The sequence below is a fragment of the Mercurialis annua genome, linkage group LG8 (genome assembly GCF_937616625.2).
Source record: "Mercurialis annua linkage group LG8, ddMerAnnu1.2, whole genome shotgun sequence".
Lineage (NCBI taxonomy): Eukaryota > Viridiplantae > Streptophyta > Magnoliopsida > Malpighiales > Euphorbiaceae > Mercurialis > Mercurialis annua.
This window is the reverse complement of record NC_065577.1, coordinates 1,960,252-1,984,680: the sequence shown is the minus strand read 5'-3', so window position 1 is coordinate 1,984,680 and position 24,429 is coordinate 1,960,252. Positions and strand designations below refer to the sequence as shown.

The following is a 24,429-nucleotide window of genomic DNA, read 5'->3' as shown; positions in this document are numbered from 1 at the left end:
ATATTGAGGGTTTATTTGAACCACCTCAGATTCAATAAGCCATGTTAGATTCCACCACTATATTTTAGCACCTTTCCAAAAATAGAGAGCCAACTTGATCCTATAGCCAAATATGGAGGGCATATTTGACCCTTTTTCCCACACGAAAAAGAGGCATTTGGTTGTTCCTCTTTAATAGACAGGCAGAGAAAAAAGAATTCATCAGAACAAAATCTAATTCGTGTTTTGCCCCTCTAATTTAAAAAATTTCCAATTTTAAACATCTCTCAATAATTTGTAGTTTCTTTTATTATTCAGTTCTCTATCCCTGTTCAATTATGGATTCAAATGTCCATGAAAATGAGTCTTTGATTGCTCGGATTCAACAACTGGAGCAAGGTAGTGTTTCTTCTTTGATTCTCTTATTATGCTTTTGATTTCTGCTTGGTCCTTATGTACTGAATTTTCCATTTTTAAACGAACTGATTTACTTAGGGTTTGATATTAGTCTGATTGACCTTTAAACCAGGTGAATCAGTAATATTAGATGAAAGGATATGCATAAAAAGTAGAATTATATTTTTCTGTTTATTTTTCGGTTTTGATGATGGACGACTAGCCTCCGTGTTTCTTCGTTGTTTAGCTGATGTTATGATGTGATTATTGTTATTTCTGTAGAGCGCGGTGAGTTACATAAAGATATCGAGCAATTATGTATGCAGCAAGCCGGACCTAGCTACCTTGCTGTGGCTACTAAAATGCATTTCCAGAGGTACATTTGTATGTCTTTGTCTGTCCTTATATCAAATTTCGTGTTGAGGAGAAGTGGTTTTATGTTCGTTAGTTAGTGTTGATGAGAAAGCAATAAGCGTGGTATTAAATTAATGCGCTATTAGGACAGCTGGATTGGAGCAGGAGATTGAGAATTTGAAAAAGAAGTTAGTTGCTTGTACGAGAGAGAATCTTAATCTTCAAGAGGAGCTTTCCGAGGCTTATAGAATCAAAGTAAGAATTTCAACTTTGTCACAATTGTACTTCTGCAAAACCTTATGAGCTCATACATTCGTTTGGTGCATCCAGGGCCAACTGGCGGATCTACATCATGCAGAAGTTGCAAAGGTCTCTCACTTTCTCTCTCCATGTTTTTGTGGGAATGGTTTATGCTTGTATTATTTTTTTCTTCCGTAATTTGCTCAAACTAAGTGATTGATTAGATAATATAGTGAAACAATTATGACCGGAAGTTTATGAACAGGGGAAATAAATGCTCGAGTCTCACTAGTGATTGTCATTTTTTCTATTGTGATTTTTGTTGGCTCTGAAGAAAGAAAAAGAATTATGATTTCAGTAGTGATGAATGGAATTATGCTTTTATGATTGCTCTTGACTCATGATTCACTTCTTTTCTCCAGAATATGGAGGCAGAGAAACAGCTGAAATTTTTCCAAGGCTGTGTAGCTTCTGCTTTTGCTGAACGTGATCATGCTATAATGGAGGTTATAATTTTATTTTATATTTCTATGAAGCATTGGCTGCAGTATTTTTAAAGCTTAAAATTTCCTGAATGGTTGGTGATAGGCTGAGAAAGCAAAGGAGAAGGAGGAGTTTGTGTCACAAAAGTTCAATGAATTTCAAAAGAGGTACTTGTTTAATTTCTTTTAGTGTTCGTGTAAATTTGGAATCACAGATTTGAAAGTTGCTCTTTAAATGGCCTAGAAAGCGACTGATTTGAAAGTCACGATAAAAAAACGAATGGAATGAGAGGGTCTATTGAGGTTGCCTTATAAGAGCACGGGTTTTTGAATTTAAAATCTTGTACAAGTCAATAAGTAGTTTATGGTTATTTTCCAAGGTCATTTCAGTAAACTATTAAAGGTGACCATAGTGTTGATTCAACACGTTTCCTAGAGAAAGAAAATCTGTAATTTGCTTGTTGTATGTTCCATTTTTTTTATATCAATTGATTGTTTGATACCATACTTTGGGAGGATTCCATCGCTGCTTCTGAATTTTCCATTTTTAATATTTAGCAACATGATGATTTAGATTTACTGTTGGATTTGGGCAACCTTACTTAGCTGATTTGAAGGATCATATGTTGTGCCTAATATTTGCTAACTTGGGATGTTTTTGAGTAGCAAATTCCTATATTGTGCACACGATGTTGGTGTTGCATATTTGCCCACCAAGGGATTGATGTTTTTGTTTTCTATATGTGGTGTGTATACTGTTTATTTAGTCACAATGACAAAAGTAGATCACTCTTTAATTAGAAATCGTTCAAGTTATCTAATGCCTTCAATTTATTATTTTTTGGGCTTGTCTTTTTTTATTTTTCTGTTGCTCCTCATGTTTTTCTCAATTTCCTTTGAAACCAATCTGGAACCTTATCCCTTGATTTGTTTTTTTTTTTCATGGGGTGCTAGTCATTTAACATTTTAAAACTGAATATGTGATGGATTCTATTGAAACAGGTTAGAAGAGCTCTCCTCAGAGGGTGTTGAACAGAAGAGGCAAAATGAAGAGCTGCAGATTAATTTTGCAAAGCAAGAAGAGCAGCAGGAAACATTCAAGAAGGTATCATCTTTCATTTTGGCTAACCTATCCTAGAAATAATTGAAGGGCATCAAAATTAGCCATTGTTTATCTGGATATTTGATATCAGAGCTTTTCGGAACACTAAACTTAAATTGAAGGGCTTTAAACTGTTTACCTTGTTTTAATTTTCTGTATTTGGTTACTTGTTGAGGTTGTGTAGGAGGTTCTTTTGTCCTCGTTAGTTGCTTTCCTCTGTTCTTTTCTGAATCAAATTTCACCAGTCGAAAACCTAGAAAGATTATAGTCTTGGCTTAAAAAGGAATGTGCTAGTTTAAGAAATGAATGAAATATACTGATGTATGCTGGTCTTAAAAGAATGAATTAAAGCATAAATGTTTCCTATGTCCTCAGATGACCGGTAAATAATAAATGTAAAGGTTTTCATGGAACTGATATTTATAGGAGTAAATCTGGAGTCAACTGTGCATGGCAAGCTTCCTTCAAGTTTAACAGATTATGCTTTTTTTAAATTTCGACTTTTTTTTCTTCCAAAATTCCCAGGTTGTCAACAAGTTCTATGAGATTAGGCAGCATTATCTTGAAGAACCTGAGAATGCAAGTTGGGAAGATAAATGTACCTGGTTGTTACATGACTCAAAAGATATGTGGAGTTATAATGATAGCTCCACTTCTGAATACATAGTACTTATCATGACCTTTGCTTTTTCTTTCTTCTGCAAGCATCCATAGTATCATAACTGTTTATAAAATGATGCATGTTATTGTTTCCTTGCTGCTTAAGAGACTGGAATCTGTTAGTGTGTCTCTTTTACCATGTCTTTTGAACATTTTGCCACACCAGTTTGAACTTTAATGCGATTTTCTCATTCTGTGTGTATGCTGTACAATAACATGACTAGAAGAGGAGACAAAAAGAATTTTTTATTTTTTTCAAAGCTCTCTGGATATTGAATTGGGCATTATGACGGTGTTTAAATATTTAATTAGTTTGGTGAATTCACCAACATTTGGCTCTCACATATATGATGAGTTTGTCATTTTAGCTTACATTTTCATTTAGCATTATAACATGGTATTTTGTTTATGCAACTTGTATAACTATTTCATCAGACAGAGTGCATTGGAACAAGAGCTGGAGAAGGTGAGGAAAACTGTGGATAATCTTCAAAGTAAACTACGAGTGGTATGTATTATTCCGCTTGAGATCTGCTTTCCTCACTTGCAAATGGGATATTATGTCATCTTTTTGTTAAAAATGGATTTTGCTTTGGCGTGTAGGGCTTGGAAATAGAAAATCACTTGAAGAAGAAAGTACGCGAACAAGAAAAGAAGCAGGTTGCTGTAATAATTAATTACTTAAGATCTGATATTTTAAATTTGGCTTCAAAATTATCTTTGAGATCATTCATTATGCACAGACTCAGTTGAACAAAATGGTAATGACTGGGTTATCATTGTTACGTCACTCCCATTCTGAGCATAGAGGTCACATCGTGAATTTACTGAATGAGGAGAAACTGCATATGCAATCAACTATAAATATGCTAGAAGAAAGGATCAGACAGGCTGAAGAAACTAGAAAGCATAATTTGGAGCTGTCTCAGGGAGTTGTTGACCTGGATGAAAATGAATGTCGTGATGTGCACATCAGTAATGACATTGATCCAGCTCTGATGTCTAAGGTCTGATACAGTGTTTTTATTCTATCCTCTTTATCTGTATGTTTGTGTACGACAACTTCTTGCATGACCCATTAAAGTAAATTTCTTAGTCGTGAAATTAGATGTCAATGGGATATCAGTAGACTTGCAGTAGGCAATCAGCAGGTCCTTTATCTTGTCTAGGCACTGGAGTTGGGAGCTTCTGTGATCTTCCAGATATAGTTCATCAATCACGTTAATTTTTAGAAGCTGGAGTAGTTTTTGGTTATGTTTAGTGGTAATTTGTGTTCCTGATGTCTACCTCTTGTAGGAAACTAGACATGGCTTTTGTGATGCTGTGGATAACAGAGAAGGGAATTCTGAAGCCTTTGCACAGGCTTTGCAAGAAAAGGTTCTGCATATTCACTTCTGTCATAGAATCATTTTTTATCTCTTTTCTGTGTTTATAATGCTTCAATTTCTCTGTGCTATACATTTGACGTAATTGTAGTTCTTTCTGCTCATTTGTTTTTTCTCTGTTAGGTTGCAGCATTATTGCTTTTGTCCCAGCAGGACGAAAGACAAGTACTTGAGAGTAATGTGAATGCAGCTCTACAGAAGAAAGTGGCAGAGCTTCAGAGAAACTTACTGCAAGTAATCCCCCTTGTAGTAATTTTTTTCTTTGAATATTATGCATATGCTAAGTTTCTTAGCGGTAGATTTTTAATTTCCACGATACCCCATGCAAATTTCTGCTGGCTGGATTAGAAATGTATCAGGGACATCTTGCAATTTACTAATGCTGTTTGCATCATTCTAAATAAGAAACACAGCTGCAGATATGAAGTTCTGTAATAATTAAAATATTTTAAATCCATTTTGCTAGTTTGGTGAAGTCAGAGAACTAAAAAAAGGCTTATAGACAAGTACTTTTCAGACTGGTGGTCTTTGAAATTTTCTCTTAGGTAGTTATTGGTTTCATCCAGATCATGTTGCTATTAATTTCTTTTAATGGAAATATTAAGCTTCTGGAAGGACACATGATGGATAGTATTTGTAAAGCATAAAATATGTAGCACTTACCACTTCTTTAGTTGCTAAAACTGGAAAACGTAGATATGCTACAACAAGGTGTTTGTCATCGTTAATTTAGTTGGATCATGGGTTATATTGACTTTTCACATAATTTAATACTTGCTGATAGACGATGAAGTCCAGTGTGTAGTTGTCTGTCAGCAATCTTTTTTCATGGACTTTCGTGAGTGAAGGATTTCCTTTTTCTTTATATTGTATAAAACCATGGGACTAAAAGTACACCACTATTTTGAGACTGGCATAAACTTAAAATTTGGGAGTGAGGGAGAAATCTCTGAGATATATTGCAAGGTTTTCTTGGCAGAATTTCGATATGCTGTAATATGAAAGTTGATGTGCATGTTTCCTCTAATTTCTACTCGATGTTTGTATTGCTTGTTTGCTCTTAATGTCAAGGAGCTTGGTCAGCATTCCGTTGTTGGTTTCATATTTGACTGAAAAAGAGAGGTAGTTTTTTTGGAAGATTTGTTGACTGGCCGAATATATGTTGGCTCTTTATTTGATTTTTTTAAGGTTGCGAATGAAAAGGTTAAAGCTCTCATGGAGCTGGCACAGTTGAAGCAGAAATATCAGCAATTACAAGAGTAATGATTCTTCTTTTGTCCAAAATAGACTGCTATGCCCTTTCAGATATATTCTTGATTTTTCTTCTGATAATTTTTAAAAAAACCCACATGTATGCCACTTAAAATGTGCAGAAAAACTGGCCACGGATTACAAGAGGGAAATTTGTCAGCTGATAAAACGGAGAGAAGGCTCGTTGCTCATGATAAAGACGGTAGGTTAAAAAACCTGCTTAAAAGGACTTATCTTAACCGTTGGATGGGTACATCAGGATTTGGTGGAAATGAAGAGGAAACTCACCCGACTAATGAAGGGGATTTCTTCGGCCAACTATCCAGTGGCATCGATCATGCCAGGTCAGCAAAAAATATTTGGAATGCACAAAGCAAACCACTAGATTACAGTGTTTTGGGGATAGCGTCATACTTTCAATTTGTACAATGAGATTCCTAGGTAATTAACTAATTGCATAAGCGGTGATTAGCTCTTAATGAAATGAATGATTTTTTATTCCTTTCAGGATGAAGATTGAGAATGCTACCCTCAGAGAGAGCATGGAAAGCATGGAGCACTTGACTTCTTCAATACATCGACTTCGTTTTGCTCTTCTAAAGGTAATCTTTTCATGTATATGCAGACTCTCTGCGAATGAACATGTTCCTTGTCTCTTTCGGGGTTAATTTCGTGCAGTTATTAAACTATTAATTTTTTACACTACAATAGTTTCATTTATTACGGTTTTTGACCCAGCTTTCATTTTTTTCAAAGTGGGAGTCGGTCAATCTTGCTTATATGGCAACAGAAAAATTGGATGCTTCATAATTTTCCATCGGCCAAATAAGGATAATTCGCCTGAATTACTGCGTAACCTCCTGTTGAGAAAATAGAAATTGAGTTGCCAAAAGTAATAAATGTAACAATGGTAACGAAGTGTAAAAAACCTTTAATTCTTTTTAACCCTCTCTTTTGAAAGGCACGAGCTGGCTCTGTAGGTTGCTAGAGTATTATAAAGTGATGCACTTCAGTGAGCTACTTAAGAGCTTGTTTATAGTATTTGTTTGCATTGCATTTAGTTTACTTTTATAATGTAAGATCAAAATCATCAGTAATTATTGGATGATAGACCCTATCTATCATAATGTGATGATTCGATTTTAGGTTGTTTATGTCAATGTTCTGATTAAAAAATAAAAAGATCTCGTAACAGTTTTCTTATTTGAAATTAGTAATTCTGTTGCTGATGTCGTTAATTTAACATCTATTGCTGCTATATAATACTTTACAGGTCAAAGAGTCGATTTCATGTGAAGGTACAGTTGTTGGCGTATCAGATGCTCTTCACGAAATCATTTCCGAAGCTAAACGTTTGAAGACCGCCTTCAGCAGCTCTTTGCCAGTTAGTTGGTCGGCTGATGCGGAAATTGGCGAAACTGCCTACAGTGATCCTGGTGCTTTACACGGGGACTGTAGCAGTGAGAAAATAGACTCTGTTTCTTCGGCGGGATTCGAAATGGTAGAGCTACTGATACTTGCAGCTCAGACTCTAGTGGACGATTCAGCCAAAAAAGGTTCGCGAGATGCAAGTTGATTTTTTTCTGCTCTTCACAGTCTTGGTTTATCGTAGACATCGGATGCCACATAAGCACTTCATCACTCGTTTGCACTAAAAGACGGAATTCTTCTTGGCGACAGAATAAATGAAAAATATGCTCAACATGACGGAAGATAATTATTGTTGTAGGTTGTGATTTTGTGGCGTTGGGTTGGTTGTGATTTTGAAGCTGAACGAAGCATCAACATATGTATATATGTCTAGTAATGTTTTTCCCATGTTTTCTCCCGAGCACACTGTAATTCAGAACACAATCTGTTATAGTATTTCAATGAAATTCTGAAACCATTTGTACTTCTTGTATGAAAACTTGTCTGAGTTATATAGTTCGATGTTTTATTTTCATTTTTCGGAAACACTATTGAAATTTCATATTTATGAATTATGACATAAGAATATCGTTTTTCTTTTCAGCGTTTTTTTTGTGCAATAGAAAATTAAACTTGAAAAGTTGGAGATGATGCCCGCAGTAGAGTTTCTTCATATGCATTGTGCAATGTAACAACACACATATTTGGTTCAAGCCGAACTGAAATTGTATTTTTAATTAGATTCAACAAGGATTTAAACTGAAGGTTGATTTTTCGATTCAATTTATAACGTAACTTAACTGATTTTATTTCCTTTTAAAACCGAACCACAGCTAAAAACCGACCTTTTGTAATGTCAAATCCTATTTCACAAGCTAGAAGATAAAATAACGTTTTAATTGTATATAATAATTTTGTGCGCTCTATCGATATGAGTTGGGCGTTTGGTCTAGTGGTATGATTCTTGCTTTGGGTGCAAGAGGTCCCGAGTTCGATTCTCGGAACGCCCCTTTTTGATAATGAGTTGACATTTTTGCGGACTTTTAATTACAGATTATTTACAACTAAGAGATTTGCAAGAAAAATAGAAATAATGGAATGAAAGGATATCTCCCCCCTTTCCGTTTAAGAAGGATATATAATTTTTTTAAATGTCCCATATAAAAAGGTTATATCGTATTTTCAGTATAAATTATATTGAATTTTTATTTTTACTCTTATTTCTCTTTTTTAAATTAATGGCTATAATATTAAACACAACTTACAATACCACCATTAGTACGGATAAAATGAGAAAACACAATATTAATTCATGTTTTTTAATTCATATGAAAAAAAATATTTTCCCTTTTAAACGGGATGGAAAGAGTATTTTATAAGCAACCTTCATTAATGAACATAAAAACAAGGTAAGGCTAAGCAGTGTTTGGACCCTACCTAAAAAAATTAATTTTTTTAAAAAAATTAGAATTACACTAGATTAGGTGTCAGATGTCAGTGTCATTTTAGAAACTCATTTTTTAGCCCACTAGCTGGTCACACCCTCTTAGATGCAAAGGTGAGTACTGTCATCCAGACCAACACTCACTCGCCAAAAAATATTTTAAAAAAACTAAATAAATTATATAATTTATCCTACCTTAAATTTTGATAATTATATTTTCTAGGGTCTATATTTTGTAGTATTATATTTTTTTAACTAGATAGAACTACTTCACCGGTTATTTATAAAATTATAGTTGTAGGCTGTTGATTAAGAAAGGGTTAATGTCACAAAAATTTACCAAATTTACATGTTTTCTCAATTTAATCACGTTTTTTTAATACTTATAAAAATACACAAACTTTTATTTTTTTCCAGAGTCATACACGGTGCTGACGTGTTACTCATTCATTCGTTAAAAATAACTTACACTTCAGCAAATTGCACCAATGAATGAGTGCCACGTCAACACCGTGTATGAATTTGAGAAAAAAGGTAAGTTGGTGTTTTTTTATAAAAAGTTTTAAAAATATAATTAAATTAAGAAAACGTGTAAACTTGATGAATTTTTATGACATTATCCTAAAGAGTGATTCATGTCAATGTAGCACCACTACTATTCTATTCATACAGAAAAGTGTCTGCCTAAATAAATTCTGTAAAATATACATGAATTGAACTGAAGATGTTGATATGGAGACAAAACTGGAAATGGTAACTGCATTATTAACCAATATAATAAATTAAATTACAACTTAAAATATGTAGAGAACAATTTCATTAACTACAAAATAACTTTTTATAGAAAACAAAACATCAAAAGGGCATTTGGTCTAGTGGCATGATTCTTGCTTAGGGTGCAAGAGGTCCCGAGTTCAATTCTCGGAATGCCCCTTCCTTTTGATTTTTGTATATTTAAGCATCAAAGTCAATAGACTAATTAAGAAAACAATATGAAAAAAACAGACGCAAGGGCATTTGGTCTAGTGGTATGATTCTCGCTTCGGGTGCGAGAGGTCCCGAGTTCGATTCTCGGAATGCCCCTGTTTTCTTTTTTTGGTTTTGTATTGTTGAAACCTGAAAATAAAACCCTGCCTTGAATTCTGTAACCTTATCTATGACCAGGGAAATAAACTGCCTGAATCCTACCAAATGGTTAAGTCAATTCATCTTAGGAGAGAAAACGCTGGACGGCTTGAACAATAACCGAGCAGAGGTCTGGTGACCGAAGTTGAGAGCAGATATAAACTACAGACCGCCATCTTTTATCATGAGCAGTAAAGCAAATTTGTTCTCGGAATTGATGATCTATAGCATAGTTTCTCGCAATGTGTTATAACACCGTAACATCAAGTCAAAAAAAAGCGCAACCAGAGGTATGATAGTGGGAAAACAAAATATCTCCAAGGAAACAAACAAAATGAATTAGCTAGACATCGAAAAATGATAAGCTTTTGCATAAGGGTAGCAAGCAAGAACGGGAAGTCGGAACCATGAAGGGTCAGAATATGAGCATTTCGATTCATACACTCGATCCACCACATAGAAAAATGAAAAAAGCATGAGACAGAAATACACCTTACAGTAGGCAAGAAGCCAAGTTTCATGCATTTAATATCTTTGCAAATTATACTTCCAATTGAATGTAAATGGTCCAAATTTTTTAAACTGATAATAGTATTCACATCAGTGCAGTTCACACATACTAAATATCAATAAAAAGGGCATTTGGTCTAATGGTATGATTCTCGTTTTGGGTGCAAGAGGTCCCGAATTTGATTCTCGGAATGCCCCCATTTTACCATTTCAATTTAAATTAATTTTTAAATAGAGCAAGTCAAATAGCATTAAAAAAATTATGCTTCTTTTAGTGATAATCTAAGATGCTAATTACTCAGATCCGAAAGTATAATCTAAAATCCAATGATTTTAGGAAATACATAAGTAGCTACTGATTTCAGCTCATGGTCTTTGAGAAGAGGAATCAACACTGAACCACAAAAAAAAAATAGAAAATTAATTTCTGACAAGATTCCACAGCAATATTTTTTTTTAATAGATAGTTGTAGACTTGTAGTTATTGAAATTTAGATGCACAAAAAATGAATAATTTTGTCTTACATAGGATGCAGTAAGAATTGCCAGAGAAAATAGCATCAACAGCAGGGCATTCGGTCTAGTGGCATGATTCTTGCTTAGGGTGCAAGAGGTCCCGAGTTCAATTCTCGGAATGCCCCTCTTTTTTTTTTTGCATTTTGCATTCCTTTTTAGCCGCTTCTGCAGAATCTCGAACCTACAAATAATAAGAACAATACATATATTTAAAATATAACAGGACAATTAAAAAAACTATGAAAAAGAAAAAGAAAAACACGGAAGAATGGGACAGTGGCGGTCTTAACTTTTAGTTCACTTCTGATTTTCCAACAGCCCATACTTAACCTACCTCTAGTCCTGAATTCACTACAAACCTACCTCTAATTTATTTTTTTGAAAAAATTGATCCCAATATCTGCCCTGCAAAAGGACATTTGGTCTAGTGGTATGATTCTCGAGAGGTACCAAGTTGAATTCTCGGAATTCCCCTATTCTGTTTTTCTGGTTTCATATTGTTGAAACCTGAAACTAAAATCTGCCCTCTAATCAACAGCAGAACTACAAGTTTCTAGTGCTAAATATAAACAATGTAGTTCTAGTTTGACAATGAAGTGGAAATAATTGTGGCCATGTGATCTTAGCTTTAAGTCGACTGCAGAACAATATTTAATGTTCACGGCTGCACATAACAATATTTTTTTTTCTGATAAGATTCTTAAACAAAATTTGGTTAATTCAGTTCATTCTAGGAGAGAAAAAGCTCGAGCACTTGAACAATAACGGAACGGAGGTTCGGTGACCGAAGTTAGAGCAGACATTAACTCCAGATCACCATTTTTTTTATTATGAGTAGCAAAGCAAATTTGCTTCACATTATTGAGAAAGAAAAAAAACTCATCAGAATTGAGCATAGTTTCTCACAATGTTTTATAACACCGTAAACATATTGTCAAAAAAGAGCAACCAGAAGTATGATAGTGGAAAAATAAAACATTTTCCAAGGAAACAGACGAAAAAAATCAGCTCGACATCAAAAATACACAAGCTTCCGCATAAAAGGGTAGCAAACAAGAACGGGAAGTCGGAACCATGAAGGGTCAGAAAACGAGCATTCAGAGTCATACACTCGATACACACGACAGTGAGAAAAAAGAAGAAAGCACGAGACGTAAATAAACCTTAAAGTAGGCAAGAAGCTAAGCTTCATGCAGTTTATATCTTTGCAAAATTTAATTCCAATTGAATGGAATTGGTCCAAACCTTCAAACTACTAGTTGTACTACCATTAGTACAGTTTGTACATAAGTAATATCAACAAATGGGCATTTGGTCTAGTGGTATGATTCTCGCTTTGGGTGCGAGAGGTCCCGAGTTCGATTCTCGGAATGCCCCCATTTTAAATTTAAAATAACTTTTAAATAGAGCAAGTCAGCTAGAAAAATGTTTTATGCTTTTTTAGTGATAATCTCTGATGCTAATTACTCGGATCTGAAAGTATAATTTAAACCAATAATTTTAGAAAATATATAAGTAGCTACTAATTTCAGTTCATGGTCTTTGAGGAGAAGAATCAACTCTGTGCCAAACTGTACCACAAAAAAAAATTGAAAATTAATTTTCTGACAAGATTCCACAGCAATATTTTCTCTAATAGATAGTTGTAGTTGTTCAAATTTAGGTGCACAAAAAATTAATTATTTTGTCTTTACATAGAAAATGTTGTAAGAATTGCCAGAGAAAATAGCATCAGCAGTTGGGCATTTGGTCTAGTGGTATGATTCTCGCTTAGGGTGCGAGAGGTCCCGAGTTCAATTCTCGGAATGCCCCATCTCATATACAGAGATCAAAAGTTTGTATGTTTTTTTTTTAAACTCTTCTACAAGTTGCATCAATATGGTGTTCATGTCTTCAAAAAAAAAATAGCAGGCTTAGTATCATGTGGTTCATACCTGTAGCTAAGTCCGCATTCATCAAGAATTAAACATCAACCTGAACCCTGCAAAATGATACATTTGTAAAAATACTAATAACAAGTTTATTGACGGAAAATATTAGCAATCTAAGACGGAAATATTATAATGTACAGTGTGCATATGTATTTGCATTGCTCCACATAAAAAGTTTGTTTCTTCTATTAATTTTTTTCTTCAAGCCAGTTTGATATGTAAACCGAGGCATTTACAGAAAGCCAAACAGTAGACATTTTCAGTTTAATCAGACGTAAATTGATACAACAAACAGTTTGAGAAGAGAAAGTTAATTACAAATGAAATTAAAATAGAATCAACAAATGGGCATTTGGTCTAGTGGTATGATTCTCGCTTTGGGTGCGAGAGGTCTCGAGTTCGATTCTCGGAATGCCCCCATAGTATTTTTGGTTTTGTGGCTGAAATAATGGCCTGAAGTCAACTACAGCAAAATATAGTCTTTATTTTAATAATAAAGCATGGCCATGTGATCTGGCGAAAAAGTCAAAAGCTGAAAATATTTTAACATTCATAGACTATATATAATAATGCTCCAATAATATTCTACACAAACAACACCATAGATCATTACCAAGGACATCAGCCACGGGTTTTGCAACCTAGCTGCGAAGAAAAGTACCAACAAATGCTTGCAACTGATGAAAACCTGCTGCCTCGACCCATCAAAAAGACTGCGGAAGCACATTGTAAGAGCAATTCAATCACCGAATAAGCAAACCAAAAGAGAACAAAAGGTAGAGCATAGAAACTAACTCTAGATCACCGTCCTTTATCATGAAGAGCAATATAAATTCACTTGACAAATCTTGAAAAAATACAACATAAAATTGGTGACTTATAGTATCATTATTGCTTATTTCCACAAGCCTTATCACAACATCTAGTTAAAAGAATGCAATAAGTGAAATGGAAGCGGGCAAATAAAATTACAGAAGAAGTGGCAAAGCGCATCAGCTAAAAAACAATCCTTTTCTTTCGTGACACTGACAGGTGGAGCCAGCAAGAATGGGAATCACGAAGGGCTAGAATGCAAGTATTCTAATTCGTTACTATTAGATAAGACACATATTATACACCATAAAAGTAAGAAGAGAAGCTAGTAAGAACTACATCCTAAGACTTACAAGAAGTTATTTAGTCCCATGCATTGAATATCAACAAATGGGCATTTGGTCTAGTGGTATGATTCTCGCTTTGGGAGCGAGAGGTCCCGAGTTCGATTCTCGGAATGCCCCATCATTTTTTTAGCTTTTGAGAGATTAGAAATCTGGTCTAAAGTCAACCACAGAAGAAGAAGTCCCTAGCAGACAGCCTTTATCATCTGTTGAAAGAGTCTGCAAACACATTCAAAGTAGTTTTTCTTTTGGACACCAAAAATATAGCTCGGCCACGAGCTCTGATCCAAAGACAAATATAAAACAATGGCACAAAATACATCTAAATACTAGCAAAAATCTTCTAATATTCTTGCATTCAGCATATTTTGCTGATTATACTTCCAATCCTTGAAGCGACATTGGTTTTAAACTTTCAAACTAGTAATTTTCATTCCCTGGAACACATATTTTACATAGTGCCTATTAATAAAAGGGCATTTGGTCTAGTGGTATGATTCTCGCTTTGGGTGCGAGAGGTCCCGAGTTCGATTCTCGGAATGCCCCATCTTTTTTGGTTTCTGAAATAGAGATTGAAAATCTGGTCTAAAGTCAACCATAGGACTAGAAGTCCCTGGCAGCATGCCTTGATCATCTGTTCAAAGTAGTTTTTCTTTTGGAAACCAAAATATAGTGGACATGAGCTCTGATCCAAGTCAAATGCAGAGAAATGGTACGATATACATTTCAATGCTAGCAAAACGCTTCTAAAGTTCTTGCATTCAGCATATTTGCGAATTATACTTCCAATCCTTAAGCAAAATTGATTTTAAACTTTAAACTAGTAATCTGCACTCCCATGAACACATATTTTACATAGTGCCTTCCAACAAATGGGCATTTGGTCTAGTGGTATGATTCTCGCTTTGGGTGCGAGAGGTCCCGAGTTCGATTCTCGGAATGCCCCATCATTTTTTTGGTTTCTGAAATTGAGATTTAAAATCTGGTGTAAAGTCAACCATAAAACTAGAAGTCCTTAGCAGCATGAATCTACCATCTCTTGAATGAGTCAGTTAACATATTCAAAGTAGTTTTTCTTTTAGACGCCAAAATATAGTTTGGCCATGAGATCTCATCTGATCCAAGTAATATGCAAAACAATGGTATAAAATACATCTAGACACTAACCAAAAGCTTCTTAATTTCTTGCATTCAGCCTATTTTCCTAATATACTTCCAATCCTTAAAGCGAACTGGGCGTTATTTTCAAACTAGTGTTCATATTTACATAGTGCAATACAAACGGGCATTTGGTCTAGTGGTATGATTCTTGCTTCGGGAGCAAGAGGTCCCGAGTTCGATTCTCGGAATGCCCCATCATTTTTTAGTTTCTGAAATTGAGTTTAAAATCTGGTCTAAGTCAACCAAAAAACTAGAAGTCCCTATCGGCCAGCCTGTACGTCTGTACCATCAGTTGAAAATTCAGTAAACATATCAAAAGTAGTTTTTCTTTTGCACACCAAAATATAATTTGGTCATGAGCTCCGATCCAAGTCAAATGCCAAACAATGGTACAATATAAATCTAAATACTAGAAAAAAGCTTCTAAAATTCTTGCATTCGGCATATTTGCCAATGATACTATCAATCCTTAAAGCGAAATTGGTTTTAAACATTTTAACTAGTAATCTGCATTCCCATGAACGAATATTATATAAAGTGGCTACCAACAAATGGGCATTTGGTCTAGTGGTATGATTCTCGCTTTGGGTGCGAGAGGTCCCGAGTTCGATTCTCGGAATGCCCCATCATTTTTTGGTTTCTGAAATTGAGATTTAAAATCTGGTCTAAAGTTTTCTCAAAAACAAATCTGGTCTAAAGTCAACCACAGAACTAGAAGTTCCTAGCAGCCTGCCTTTATCATCTCTTCAAGATTTGGCAAAATATAGTTTGTCCATGATCTCCAATCCAAGTCAAATGCAGAACAGTGGTACAATATGTTAAAGTGGGAAATCCCACATTGGTTGTGTGTGTGAGTGGACATGTGTTTATATATTGGTTGGACACCTCCACTTAATACCAATTGGTTTTAAGATGGAATCTAACATGGTATCAGAGCCTTGTCCATTCACACAATTTGAGTTTGGCCCGGCCCACGTGAGATTTACGTGAGGGGGGACTTTGTTGCTCGGCCCGTACACGCTACGCGTGAGGGGGAGTGTTAAAGTGGGAAATCCCACATTGGTTGTGTGTGTGAGTGGACATGTGTTTATATATTGGTTGGACACCTCCACTTAACACCAATTGGTTTTAAGATGGAATCTAACATATACATCAAAATACTAGCACAAACGCTTCTAAAATTCTTGCATTCCGCATATTTTCCAATTATACTTCCAATCTTCGAAGTGATATTGGTTTTGGATTTTCAAAGTACTAATTTGCATTCCCATGAACACATAACCAATAAATGGGCATTTGGTCTAGTGGTATGATTCTCGCTTCGGGAGCGAGAGGTCCCGAGTTCGATTCTCGGAATGCCCCATCATTTTTTTAGAATTGGAATTAAAAATCTGGTCCAAAGTCAACTATGGAACTAAAATTCCCTAGCAGCCTACCTCTATCATCGGTTGAAAGAGTCGGTAAGCATATCCAAACCAATTTTTCTTTTGGACACCAATTGTTAGTTTGACCATGAGCTCTGATCCAAAGTTAAATGCAGAACATGGGTACAATAGACATCTAAATACTAGCTAAAAGCTTCTAAAATTCTTGCATTCAGCATATTTGCCAATTTGGTTTTAAACTTTCAAACTAGTAATTTTAATTCCCATGAACACATATTTTACATAGTGCCTATCGCAAATGGGCATTTGGTCTAGTGGTATGATTCTCGCTTTGGGTGCGAGAGGTCCCGAGTTCGATTCTCGGAATGCCCCATCTTTTTTTGGTTTTTGAAGTTGAGATTACAAATCTGGTCTAAATTCAATCACAGAACTAGAAGTCCCTGGCAGCCTACCTTTATCATATGTTGAAAGAGTCAAAAAAACATATTCAAAGTAGTTTTTCTTTTGGACACATAGTTTGGCCATGAGCTTTGATCCAAAGTCAAATGCAGAGCAATGGCAAAATATACATCTATTTACTAGCAAAAAACTTCCAAATTTCTTGCATTCAGCATATTTTCCAATCATACTTCCAATTCTTGAAGCAAATTGGTTTTAAACTTTCAAACTAGCATTTTGCATTCCCATGAACACATATGTTACACACTTTCTATCAACAAGTGTAGTTCCTATCGACAAGTGGGCATCTCGCTTTGGGTGCTAGAGGTCTCGAGTTCAATTATCAGAATGCCCCCATATAAACTGTGTAACATATGTGTTTATGGGAAATGACCATTTTAAAAGTTTTTTTTGCCCAAGCCTTCCATAGGAAATGGCATTAAGACTTGCCATTTCTTAATGTTTACCCTTGCATCCTTAGGCACTAAAGAAAATTAAGAAATACTAAATTAACAACAGGCAACAAAGTAGGTTCACATGTCTTTTTGCTAAAAATAAGATCTAAATAACTAAAGCTGTATTTATCTAAGCATTAGAATAAATAAGAAATTAAACATAGCAACTGTCATCAAATGGGCATTTGGTCTAGTGGTATGATTCTTGCTTTGGGTGCAAGAGGTCCCGAGTTCGATTCTCGGAATGCCCCCATATAAACTTTTTTTTAATTATGCCCTTACTTTTTGCATAGAGCTGAAAAGAAAAGATGGCGTTTGAAATAATGAATTAAGCAGAAATTTGTCATCAAAAGCTTCTATTCAGATGTGAAAAAACAAAGTAGTAACTACACATGATTATGAGGCATTTGTTTACATATGGCATGGGCTAATGCCAAACAAAAAGTAGAGATACTTCACACCAGCTGCATTAAATTCTAACCAATTAAAGAGACCAACACACTTATGGAATGTACTAAATCTAACCAACCAAATTAATGACTCTAAGTGGGTAGCATCATAAGCCAAAGACTAACAAATACCTCCTCGAGAGAGTTGACGTCAGACTCAAAAGAAAAGCAATTAGGGAAACATGTTATCATGTACACCAACTGAGCATTTAGTGGTTTAAATCTTGTTTTAGGTGCAAGAGGTCCCCAGTTTGCTAACCTAAAAATAAAGCTGAATAAAATTATGCATCGTCCCTTGGCATTATTTAGCTCCATACAAAAGTCATTGAAAATTATAATATTACGTAATATTGTGAGAATGAGCTACAAAGGTATTGTCAAAGAAACAAAAGTGTTATAAGACGTCTACCATTTACAAAATTCCTATGCAGATAGATTCACTCATGCCATCAGGTTTTAAACGGACTAGCAAAATGGTTATTTTCGTAGACAATGGTCAATACAATAAACTAATTAAGAAAAGAGAAAGAACAAAATTCACCATCCATAACACAATTTCATCCATTGGATAAGTTTTCAAACATGGACTACGGGACTTTGCACATAGCAACAAGAACCAACAGAAGAAAGGCATGTTCATCAAACCTGTATATCAAGCCTAGTTTATCGGCTAACATTCCGGTTTCACTATTTGTATTGTACATTCTAGGAGACTAAAGTGGACATAAAGAAATGAACAAAGATGCAAATCAGTCTTCAAACAAGGTCATCCAATGATGATTTCATTACAAGACCAAAAAACTAGAAAGTCATATAACTATGACATGTACAAAAACACTCAGTCATCATAAACCACTTCATACTGCACAAATAAATCCTAAATGTTTCAAAAAAAAAAATCCTAAATGACAACCAAAAAAGAAGCATAAAACATCTACAGTGATCATGCAATCTAATGTCATAAGCTAGGTAGCACGGACATGAACACAGAACAACGGGACACTTAGACACAAGCACGGCGAAACTGTGTATTTTAAGGCTTCCTATGTAAAAAAAATCGCGTAGCATCCGAAACGGGACATGTTAATCGAATGAAATGTCCGTGCTACCTAGGTAATAAGACATTGAATTCCCAATTATTTCAGCATAAGAACATAAATTGACTGTTGACAAAAATAATATAGAAAAAATCATAGCTTTAGCTGAGAAAAAAAGTGAAGTAGAACCTGAAATTTTGTGGAAAAGACTTCAATTAACCAGGCATGGCAAGCAAGAGCTGCAAAACAGAAGCCAAAAAGTTATACAGACATAAACACAGACAGATAAGATTAAAAAAATTACCAGAAATTCAACAAATATAAACAAAACCCTCAAAAAATACCATCTTTAAAAACTTTAAATTTAGCTTTTTAAAAAAAAGATAATCACAATCAATTACTATTTGATAAGGAAAAAGAAGATTAAGAAAGAAAAGAGTAGTACACAAACTCACAAAATGGGCATTCGGGTAACGGAAAAACCGAGTAGAAGATAGAAAAGCATCAAGCTTTTTCTTTTTAAATTTTCTGGGGAAACAAACAGAACGAAAAGGATACTATACTCAGCACTCACCACTCACCACTCAGTGGAGTGAGAGAATGAAAATATTACTCCCCCGGTCATAACAGTTGTCCATTTTGAAAAAAAAAACTATCCTAAATTTTTTTGTCCACTTCCAAAAAATAATAATTTTTACACTTAATTAATTTATAGATTGGAATTCCTTCAAGTTTAAAATGAACTTGAGATGATCATGTTCTACACTGTTCATTATAATATGAACTATGTAGATTAAAAAAAATGCAATTTTAATTAAATTAATTTACACCGTTCATTTTATAATGAACGGTGTAAATCGTGAACATGACCATCTCGAATTCATTTAAAGTTGAGAGGATCCCAATCTTTTTTCTATATTATCCATATTTAAAATCCACTAATGAGTAAATTGCAAGTGGATTCTATATTAAATAAGGGTATGACAAAAAAAGTAAAGAAAAATTTATAAAATTTATAAATAATGAATATTTTTTTTATACTGTGTAATAAAGGTAAAGTGTACAACTCTATTAGAATTGAGAGAGTAAATATTAATAATAAATAATGAACATTAGTATTTTCTGATGCTGTTGTTCTCAGATATGTACCAATACCAAGTTAAATTCTTTAATCCATTTTAGAGAAATCCATTCGTATTTTTTTGGCTAAATCCATTCCAAGGCCCTTGTATTTTATCATTTTTGTTTATAAAACTCATACTGTAAAAAAATTTCTTCCGGTTCTTATTTACTTGATTTTTGATTTTCATATCTTCTTTGTTTTTTTTCAATCCATTAAGTTTTTCTCTTCCGGTCGCAACAAATTAAGCGCAAACCGAAATTAGGCGAGTAGAGAAATCTAAACGTGAACAAATCTGCGATACAAGCTTCCTGAATAAAATTGATCACATACAGGGTTTTCAGGATGGATTGTGCCTTTTGATTTCTTTGAAAAGAAAAAAGCTTAGGATAGCCTTAGTAAATAAATTTTACAGTTTGGTCCAATTTTTACTTTTTATTTATAAGATAAATAAGTAAATAATTTTTTTGATGATAAAATAGATAAAGTAGGAAAAATAAAATAATTATAGAATTATCTTAAAATAATAAGAATTAAATTAAATATCCACAAACATATCTCAAATGGTAGGAATATTATAGCTGGATCTAAAATTTTGAATTCATTATGTTTTTACAGTTGTAATAAAGAGATTAATATCATCCTTCTAAAGTTTAGTCTATATTATAAGTGTTCTCTTAATATATATCATTTTATTATTTGTTGTGATATGTTAATTTTTATTATTTAGGATATATTGAGAGTAAGGGTGTGTAATCAAATTAAACCGAACCAAATTCAGAACTGAATTGAACTACAATTTTGAGAAAGTGTGATATTTTAAACAGAACCACACCAGTCAGTTCAATCAGTTTTGAGTTCGTTTAGTTTGATTCAATTAACATTGAAACTTAACAAATTTTTTTAATTTTCAAAACCAAAAAATCATTTTTTTGTTATAATATCAAATCAAACCAAATTTGCTGTTCTGAGGTCTGTTCAGAGTTGGCCTAGGTGAATTCTCTGTCATCTTTCAGTCGAGCTTTTTGGTTGTTTTCTACCCAAAAAAAAAACAAATTTCTCGGTTTCTCACACCCGTACGTTAGAGAGATATGCTATTATATTTTCCAAACATATAATTTCTCCCAAAACCAGTTACCAGAGTCTATTCCATACTGAATGTATGACTCTGCAAATCACAAATCAATAATCTGTACATAGAAATCAAACTAGTTTTGCCAACCCAAATAATACATAATGGGAACCATGCACAGAATGTAAAAGACAACGGTCAGACGGTTAATAAACCAGTTAGACATAGTCGAATGCCACTTCAATCGAACTCAAATTTCGCCCCTTAAAATTGTTATAATCATCGATAAAAAGTACAAGTAATGAAATTCAATTCTTTGATTTCGAATGCTTTACGAGCCAATCAATAACCGTATCAATGTTGGTCGAGTTCTTGCACGAGACCATGAAACAGCAAACTTCTCTGTCAGTAATCGACTTGAGCCCCCTGCACAAAAATGTTACAAAATCATTATAGTTCTTAGAATTTTGAGAACCTTGATATAAAAACTAAAAACAGAATGATGCGACATTGTTTTTCGCGATAAAAGATCTTCGTATGAAGTGTTCCGCTTACATTTGATCTGTAAAATTTTCTTTAGATAAAGCTCCCGGCTTGTCAATCTTGTTCCCCAGTACGAGCAAGGGAATACCATTTAGAGACGACTTACTCAAAAGGTCATGAAGTTCACTTTTTGAGACGGATAAGTTGTCGGAATCAGCTGCATCAACGACATATCTGCAAACGGTACATCCACGATAGTATTTAAGCTCACTTTCATAATTAAGATGAAGTTTCCATGCAGACTGCAAGCCTACTACCAAGGAAAATATCTAAACAGATTATTCCATCAATATAAAACAGTGCTTACTCCTTAGTGCTCGTATGTGGAGAAACGGGTTCGATAAAAGAACTTTGACGAAAGCAACCAAATGGAAATTTTCAAAATGCATGAAAAAATAGATACAAAGAACCTACTGATAGATCATTTCTTCAAAGAAATGAAAAACACTATATAGCATCAAGTAGTGCCAACCAAGACGCTCAAGAAATCTAAGCATCGACATTTTGTTCAACTCACACATGCTCAAAGCAGATTAAACATGCAAATATTAATCTAAGAGTACTCTGATTAACATGGAGAAGAAAAACTCAGTTCAATTTGAAGTATCTGAGCTAATAAAGTACATAGCAAAAGAGAACAGAATTAAAACAATGAAAAGAGCAGAAAGACGACAGAAAATACGATGAAAATATTCGTTTGCTAATAATATAAACTAGCTCAGCTCATCTAAGCCTCATTCCAGAAAAAATAGAAAAACGGACAAAATAAGCATGAATTCTGATAGAACTGAAACCTTTAAATTGCCAAAAAAAATCTAGAGAATAGAGTTTAAATTATACATACACGATAGCTGAAACAGCACGGCAGTATCTCTCCCACATACTGCGAAACCTTGGTTGACCTCCAAGATCCCACAATTTTATCGTGACGTTCCCTTTTGTTACCTTCCTCATATTAAATCCTACCTGTAGGCAAAAACAATGATCCCGAAACATGTCAATGAGTTAATCTAATAACCACGCAAATTAAAATTCTCCAATAGTTTAGAAAAAAAATACACAGGCGCCATTTTTCTATAAGTAATCAAGAATTCTTTTGAAAAGAGGACATACCGTAGGAATCATGTCTTCACTATAGCCACCGGTCTACAAAGAGGCCAGAAAAAAAGGTTCCGCCATCAGCATTAAAACCAAAAGCAAAAAGCAAAACAGGTATACACGAAAAACATGAACATTTTCACTTACCGCAACTACATTTACAAGTGATGTTTTCCCGGCATTCTGTAGTCCAATCAGAGATAACTCCATCTCTTGCTTGAAAAACAGACTATAAAATCGGGGAAAAGGAAAAATAGTCAAAAGAGATAAATTAAATCTCAAGGAACAATCCAGACCACATAGTTCAATGAATAGTCGAGAACATAGTTAATATCAGCAAATTCACGAGTCAAATTCTTCAAAAAAACACCAAAATTGTGTGAATGCATTCAACAAACCTGAAGATCTCTAAAAGCAACATAACCTAACTGTTCTATGTTGCAATCTTTTACCGACTAACTCTCATCATTCTCACAGTAATTGCCAGTATATTGTACAGCAACTTCATAACTTTCACCTAGCTCCCATTGCTTCCCGTTCCGGTATACTTGCAACTAAGCAATTTTATGCCAACTAATCCAAAAGCAGAAGTCGTACGACCGTACTTCTAAACCATCCATAATTTACACTTCAAAATTCAGCATACGATAAGATGAATAAATTTGATTAAACTAAAACCAACTACTTCATTCGCGTAATCACGTAACTCTACCATTTATAGATGAACAGCCCATCTAGACAACCAACCTAACTAACTCTCACCTAGTAATCAACTTTAATAAAAAATCCAATCATATCATCTAAGTTCTCAATCCAAATCCTTCGTACTCCTTACCGAATAAAATAGATCAAAAATCTCCTTCAATTTAAACAAATCACCATCAACTTTCTCAACTTATAATTCCAACTATTTTTTCCTCAAAAATTTATTTTCACACTAATTTAAGTATAACACTAAAACAAAAATACTCCCTCTTTTTAATAAACACTTTTTAAGCAAACCAAATAACCAAATCCAAAAACAAAAACTTCTCATTACCACAATTAGATAATATATTTACAATAATTATACAAAGAAGCACAAACTAATACTTTAAATTAAATCAAGAGCATAACTTTAACACAATCATTACTCCCCTTTAACTAGCAAATTCACAAACTTTTTCTTACCGCACAGCTACATATTAATAATTTTCTCAGCATCCAAACGGAAAATTTCAATAAAGAAAAAAAAATTTACCTTCTAAGCCAATTGAGAAGAGCTTCCCATAATCCCATCTTTTCAATTACAATTCAAACAAACAAAAATTAGGGTTTGCTTTAAAAACACAAAAAGAGTCGATCTTTTTAATCTTTAAATCAAAACAAAAAGTGGGTTTTTTCTCCCAATAATTGAATTGAATTTGCTTCCCTCGCTATTTAAATTCAATGATAAAAAGAAGATTAATCATAATTCCAAATTCAGACAAGTTAAAGAATGTTTTTTAAATTTTTTATTTACACTTGCTAGTAAAGAGAGTGAGCTCACGAGCCAATGGTTGTGTAAAAATCTAGCAGACGTGAGGATATGATTGGGTCGGATAATACACGCGCTGGATGTTAGTGTGGGGGAATGGGGTATGAGTGGGAGTAAACGATGACGTTTTGGTGTTTTAATTTGTCATTTAGTTTGATTATTGAGTTAGGTAACGTCCTATCACTTTTTCTTTTTTTGTTTTCTCAGTTGGCA

At 34.0% G+C, this 24,429-nt stretch overlaps 2 protein-coding genes, 1 long non-coding RNA gene and 14 other non-coding genes across 21 annotated transcripts; 15 read left to right on the top strand and 2 right to left on the bottom strand.

The window, feature by feature from the left end:
- The first annotated feature begins 120 nt into the window (after positions 1 to 120).
- On the top strand, positions 121 to 7,794 carry LOC126660860 (uncharacterized). 2 transcript variants are annotated; one of them, XM_050354557.2, is made up of 17 exons: positions 121 to 378; positions 658 to 751; positions 876 to 984; positions 1,060 to 1,098; positions 1,392 to 1,475; positions 1,558 to 1,619; positions 2,454 to 2,556; positions 3,079 to 3,219; positions 3,653 to 3,721; positions 3,817 to 3,873; positions 3,957 to 4,220; positions 4,510 to 4,590; positions 4,722 to 4,844; positions 5,787 to 5,857; positions 5,972 to 6,193; positions 6,358 to 6,451; positions 7,123 to 7,794. In XM_050354557.2, exons 1-17 carry the CDS (start codon positions 318 to 320, stop codon positions 7,423 to 7,425), a joined length of 1,977 nt encoding a protein of 658 aa, XP_050210514.1. In that variant the 5' UTR covers positions 121 to 317; the 3' UTR covers positions 7,426 to 7,794. The 2 variants fall into 2 exon arrangements, with proteins under 2 accessions (XP_050210514.1, XP_050210515.1); XM_050354558.2 differs by having other exon boundaries at positions 128 to 378; positions 4,722 to 4,832.
- A 403-nt stretch (positions 7,795 to 8,197) lies between these two features.
- On the top strand, positions 8,198 to 8,269 carry TRNAP-UGG (transfer RNA proline (anticodon UGG)). The gene has a single exon. It is a non-coding gene; the product is annotated as a tRNA-Pro (tRNA).
- Positions 8,270 to 9,564: 1,295 nt separating this feature from the next.
- TRNAP-AGG (transfer RNA proline (anticodon AGG)) lies at positions 9,565 to 9,636 on the top strand. Its single transcript has one exon. It is a non-coding gene; the product is annotated as a tRNA-Pro (tRNA).
- Positions 9,637 to 9,714: 78 nt separating this feature from the next.
- TRNAP-CGG (transfer RNA proline (anticodon CGG)) lies at positions 9,715 to 9,786 on the top strand. Its single transcript has one exon. It is a non-coding gene; the product is annotated as a tRNA-Pro (tRNA).
- An 860-nt stretch (positions 9,787 to 10,646) lies between these two features.
- Positions 10,647 to 19,489, bottom strand: LOC126659511 (uncharacterized). Of its 4 annotated transcripts, none has more exons than XR_007634992.2 (5): positions 19,323 to 19,489; positions 19,057 to 19,106; positions 13,399 to 13,498; positions 12,789 to 12,835; positions 10,647 to 11,035 (listed from the first exon to the last, which is right to left on the bottom strand). It is a non-coding gene; the product is annotated as an uncharacterized LOC126659511 (long non-coding RNA). The 4 variants fall into 4 exon arrangements; XR_008789778.1 differs by lacking the exon at positions 10,647 to 11,035 and adding an exon at positions 11,063 to 11,374 and having other exon boundaries at positions 19,313 to 19,489; XR_008789776.1 differs by lacking the exon at positions 10,647 to 11,035 and adding an exon at positions 11,063 to 11,374.
- Positions 12,160 to 12,231, top strand: TRNAP-UGG (transfer RNA proline (anticodon UGG)). Its single transcript has one exon. It is a non-coding gene; the product is annotated as a tRNA-Pro (tRNA).
- Positions 12,595 to 12,666, top strand: TRNAP-AGG (transfer RNA proline (anticodon AGG)). Its single transcript has one exon. It is a non-coding gene; the product is annotated as a tRNA-Pro (tRNA).
- TRNAP-UGG (transfer RNA proline (anticodon UGG)) lies at positions 13,132 to 13,203 on the top strand. Its single transcript has one exon. It is a non-coding gene; the product is annotated as a tRNA-Pro (tRNA).
- On the top strand, positions 13,991 to 14,062 carry TRNAP-UGG (transfer RNA proline (anticodon UGG)). Its single transcript has one exon. It is a non-coding gene; the product is annotated as a tRNA-Pro (tRNA).
- On the top strand, positions 14,417 to 14,488 carry TRNAP-UGG (transfer RNA proline (anticodon UGG)). Its single transcript has one exon. It is a non-coding gene; the product is annotated as a tRNA-Pro (tRNA).
- TRNAP-UGG (transfer RNA proline (anticodon UGG)) lies at positions 14,817 to 14,888 on the top strand. Its single transcript has one exon. It is a non-coding gene; the product is annotated as a tRNA-Pro (tRNA).
- TRNAP-CGG (transfer RNA proline (anticodon CGG)) lies at positions 15,226 to 15,297 on the top strand. Its single transcript has one exon. It is a non-coding gene; the product is annotated as a tRNA-Pro (tRNA).
- On the top strand, positions 15,657 to 15,728 carry TRNAP-UGG (transfer RNA proline (anticodon UGG)). Its single transcript has one exon. It is a non-coding gene; the product is annotated as a tRNA-Pro (tRNA).
- On the top strand, positions 16,394 to 16,465 carry TRNAP-CGG (transfer RNA proline (anticodon CGG)). Its single transcript has one exon. It is a non-coding gene; the product is annotated as a tRNA-Pro (tRNA).
- Positions 16,789 to 16,860, top strand: TRNAP-UGG (transfer RNA proline (anticodon UGG)). Its single transcript has one exon. It is a non-coding gene; the product is annotated as a tRNA-Pro (tRNA).
- On the top strand, positions 17,561 to 17,632 carry TRNAP-UGG (transfer RNA proline (anticodon UGG)). The gene has a single exon. It is a non-coding gene; the product is annotated as a tRNA-Pro (tRNA).
- A 1,673-nt stretch (positions 19,490 to 21,162) lies between the features above and the next one.
- Positions 21,163 to 24,120, bottom strand: LOC126662316 (ADP-ribosylation factor-like protein 8b). Its single transcript, XM_050356253.1, has 6 exons — positions 23,941 to 24,120; positions 22,848 to 22,929; positions 22,716 to 22,748; positions 22,447 to 22,568; positions 21,615 to 21,776; positions 21,163 to 21,485 (listed from the first exon to the last, which is right to left on the bottom strand). Exons 1-6 carry the CDS (start codon positions 23,976 to 23,978, stop codon positions 21,368 to 21,370), a joined length of 555 nt encoding a protein of 184 aa, XP_050212210.1. The 5' UTR covers positions 23,979 to 24,120; the 3' UTR covers positions 21,163 to 21,367.
- Between the last annotated feature and the right edge of the window lie 309 nt (positions 24,121 to 24,429).